The sequence below is a fragment of the Anneissia japonica genome, unplaced genomic scaffold (assembly GCF_011630105.1).
Source record: "Anneissia japonica isolate Jap-2015-1 unplaced genomic scaffold, ASM1163010v1 scaffold287919_len575428_cov197, whole genome shotgun sequence".
NCBI lineage: Eukaryota > Metazoa > Echinodermata > Crinoidea > Comatulida > Comatulidae > Anneissia > Anneissia japonica.
Genome location: NW_022718751.1, coordinates 406052 through 409351, shown reverse-complemented (window position 1 = coordinate 409351; position 3300 = coordinate 406052). Strand labels below are relative to the sequence as shown.

Below are 3300 nucleotides of genomic sequence, written 5' to 3'. Positions count from 1 at the left end.
TATGGTTCTATACCGTTATAATGTTGTTATTCACAAAGCCTGTTTCTGACGGTTAAATCACAGATCATATATGCAAATCTTCGCATTAATCTATTGGAAGACAGTTTTCGCATCTTCGCTTAAACCGACTTCATCAGCGTGTTCGAAGTAATTAGCCATGTTTGACACTTTGGTGCCCTTAGATTTGACCTCTGGTTTTGGTGCTGGTTGTGGGGATTGCTTAGGCCTTTGATCATTAAGATTCCTAAGATCTGTATGTATATCACTGAAACTGGTTTTCTGCTCTGAAAGTTTCTTGTAAATGACAGTAGCGTTAGTACTGATGTCTTGAGTGATTTTAAGTTTGTCTTTGGTCAGTCCGGTTTGTTTAACCGTTTCGTCCATTTCCCGACTAAGAATTTTCAACATATTACCACATTCATATCTGTAAAAAATAAAGTATAAAGGTCATAGTTTACAATAAGCTATAGTTTCACGCATTAATGACCATGTCAGAGGTCAAGCCAAACATAATCATACAGCTAGATTATACTATCTATACTATTATCACCTGGATTTCCAACAATCAACAATAGATTTTTCCGCTAAGCCTTACCCTTTGAATATTGTTAAAGACGTGGACCTTACACAATTGAAACGTAAATGTAATTAGGCTTGCGAGTTCGTGGGACATGCGCGTATTCCTGGCTATCAAATAACACATATTGATTAGTCAGTTGTTAAGTTTGATATACACTTCTTAAAAGGTCCATTTATTTAATTTATTAATTAAAATTATTATGTACGTTATCAACAGAAACAAATCTTTACATTGATGAATAATAACCAATTCAAAGGCTTAGCAAAGAATTTTGGAACGGTACGGTTTTTGCGTCTGTTAAAAACTGACGAGGAAATTATTTTATCGTTTTAATTTTAAATTCAATTTTGTCTGCCTAAATATACAAGTTTCAGGAGAGAGCAGCTTAGCTCAGTCGGCTAATCTGGTGGTAGCCACTGTGTGTGCGCTGAACCATGGAGATCTCTAGGTCCCCGGTTCAATTCACATCACTGCCTCCTCTTGTGGCTGGAATACAAGTTACAATAGCGCATCGTCTTTCGGATGAGACGTTTAAGCCGTTGGTCCCGTGTGCATTTATGACCCATGTGTACGTTAAAGAACGCAGTACACTCTTCGGAAAATAGTAGGGGGTTGTTTCCCCAATCATCACCAAAAGGACCCCACTAGAAACAAGTCTTCTTCTAGACTTTTGTGGGCTATCCTTGGTGTTTACACCGAAAAATCCAATCCAATCCAATCCATTCATTAACTCAATATAATATTGTAGCAATATTAAAAATAATAATTGAAATAAATGCAACACATGGCTATCGTTAAAGTTCCTACCTGAATGAGACCACCTCATTCTTCAAACTCTGGATGTCTTTTTTTGAGATCCCGCCTTCAACACTGTTTTCGTCAGCGGTTGTTTCGTGCACAAATCGATCAACAAGCTGGTCAATAACATTCTTCGTTATAAGAAAATAAAATAAATAAATTTATTATTTGATTGACTGAGTGTAACACATATAGACATCATTTTGACATTACCTTCTGGTAGTTTGAAGCGAGCATGCCTTTTTCAAAGGCCAAGGCTTATAAACAAACAATCGTACAGTACTGGCCTATATTATCGTCTGCAAGTGTTTTATTGATTATCTGATTTTAAAGACTGACTGTAATACTTGGCTATTATTTACTGTATAGTAATATAAATATATATATTTATTAATGTATATTACCGTAAATCAACGGAGAAACTTTATACAGCAATTTAGTTCGCATTTTGTTTATCCCGTCTCTGATTTTTGGTCTATTGTAATTTTTGTTTGTATTGTTATTATTTGACGAAATAAATGAAATGAAATAATAGTGTATAAACAACAACAATTACTCAACTCATGCAAAGTATTATATTTATTTGTCATATCTTTCAGTTTTAATGTTTTAATATTTTGTGCTTAACCATATTGTAATAATGTTGTTTATAGTGTTTTTAGCAACTAGCAAAACAAATTTAATTGTTCACTTGTATGACAGTAAAGTATTCTTTTTGATTCTTGATTCTCAAATGATAACGCTCTCTAAAAATACATAGGAGCTATGGTAATTTCGTTGTATGGCATACATGGTCACGTGGACTTCAACCTATTAGATGGCTTACAGATCAATTGATTAGTTTAGTTTATAAATTCTGCTCAATAATATCAATAATCAATAAATACGTTTATTAATCGATTGGCCGAGTTTATTGCAATATCTTTACGGTGAAGTGCTATTGTAAAATACAGAGTAATGTATTCGTTCGTTTGTATGTTAAATCGTTCGGTCAATCGTTTGTTCATTCATTTTTATCATACATTCATTCACCCCTATCCGTCCGTTCTTCGTTCATTAATTCATTTATTCATTCAGTCGTAAGTTCTTTTCTTTTTGACGTTTACCTAACTATTATAGTAAAACATAGTTTTTAAATATAATGATAATTTTACCTGAAATTTTCTCTTAAAATATTCTGCATTCCGCGAATTCTGAAATGACAACCATAATAATACGTTTACTATTATAACAAAAGCATAAACGATTATCATCCAAATAAAATTATTTTTTATCTCTTTCTGCTATCGGTATCATGTATATGAAAAATATACAATTAGGCCTACTATTGTTATTATTAACTTAATAATTCTACTACTAATAATAATTTGCCATGATGACAAACTTTTTTTGCGTTCACGACGCAAAATTCTAGCGCATGCGTAAAAACTACATAATTTTGGGCACTGGAGCTGGCAAGGCGGGTTTACGAAAGGCCAAATGCGACGGGCATGATTATATTATTGACAGTGATAATGATGATGATGCTGATGATGATGATGATGATGATGATGATGATGATGATGATGATGATGAATATGATGATGGTGACGATTAATATTTGAAGCTATATCAAGACGCTAATGGCACCGTACGGTTAGTAGTACCAACCAATTCTCTCATCATATCCTGTTCACTGCTGTCCCCTTGCTTATGTGTCTTCAGTTTTTGACAGTACTTCCACGGTGACGGTACTATATTGAACGGGGGAGGAAGGGAAATGGATTGGTTCATGAAGGACATCCATGTAGCGGTTCTTGAAAACTTCCATTCAGTATCTGCATTTTCCTTAAATCATAATAATATATAGCATTCGATGTATGCTGGCTGCTATAATATAAACTTATACACATATAAGCACAAATTAAATATAATTATACACT

At 33.6% G+C, this 3300-nt stretch overlaps 1 protein-coding gene across 1 annotated transcript in view; it reads right to left on the bottom strand.

Annotated features, from left to right (window-relative positions):
* Positions 1-6: 6 nt before the first annotated feature.
* Positions 7-3300, bottom strand: part of LOC117110619 (short transient receptor potential channel 5-like) — a 14012-nt gene continuing 10718 nt past the window's right edge. The window contains exons 10-13 of the mRNA XM_033253384.1: positions 3029-3205; positions 2533-2571; positions 1388-1509; positions 7-424 (exon numbers count right to left, since the gene is read on the bottom strand). Of these exons, the coding sequence (XP_033109275.1) occupies positions 91-424; positions 1388-1509; positions 2533-2571; positions 3029-3205 (672 nt within the window). The 3' untranslated portion in view covers positions 7-90. The remainder of the gene's footprint in view (positions 425-1387; positions 1510-2532; positions 2572-3028; positions 3206-3300) is intronic.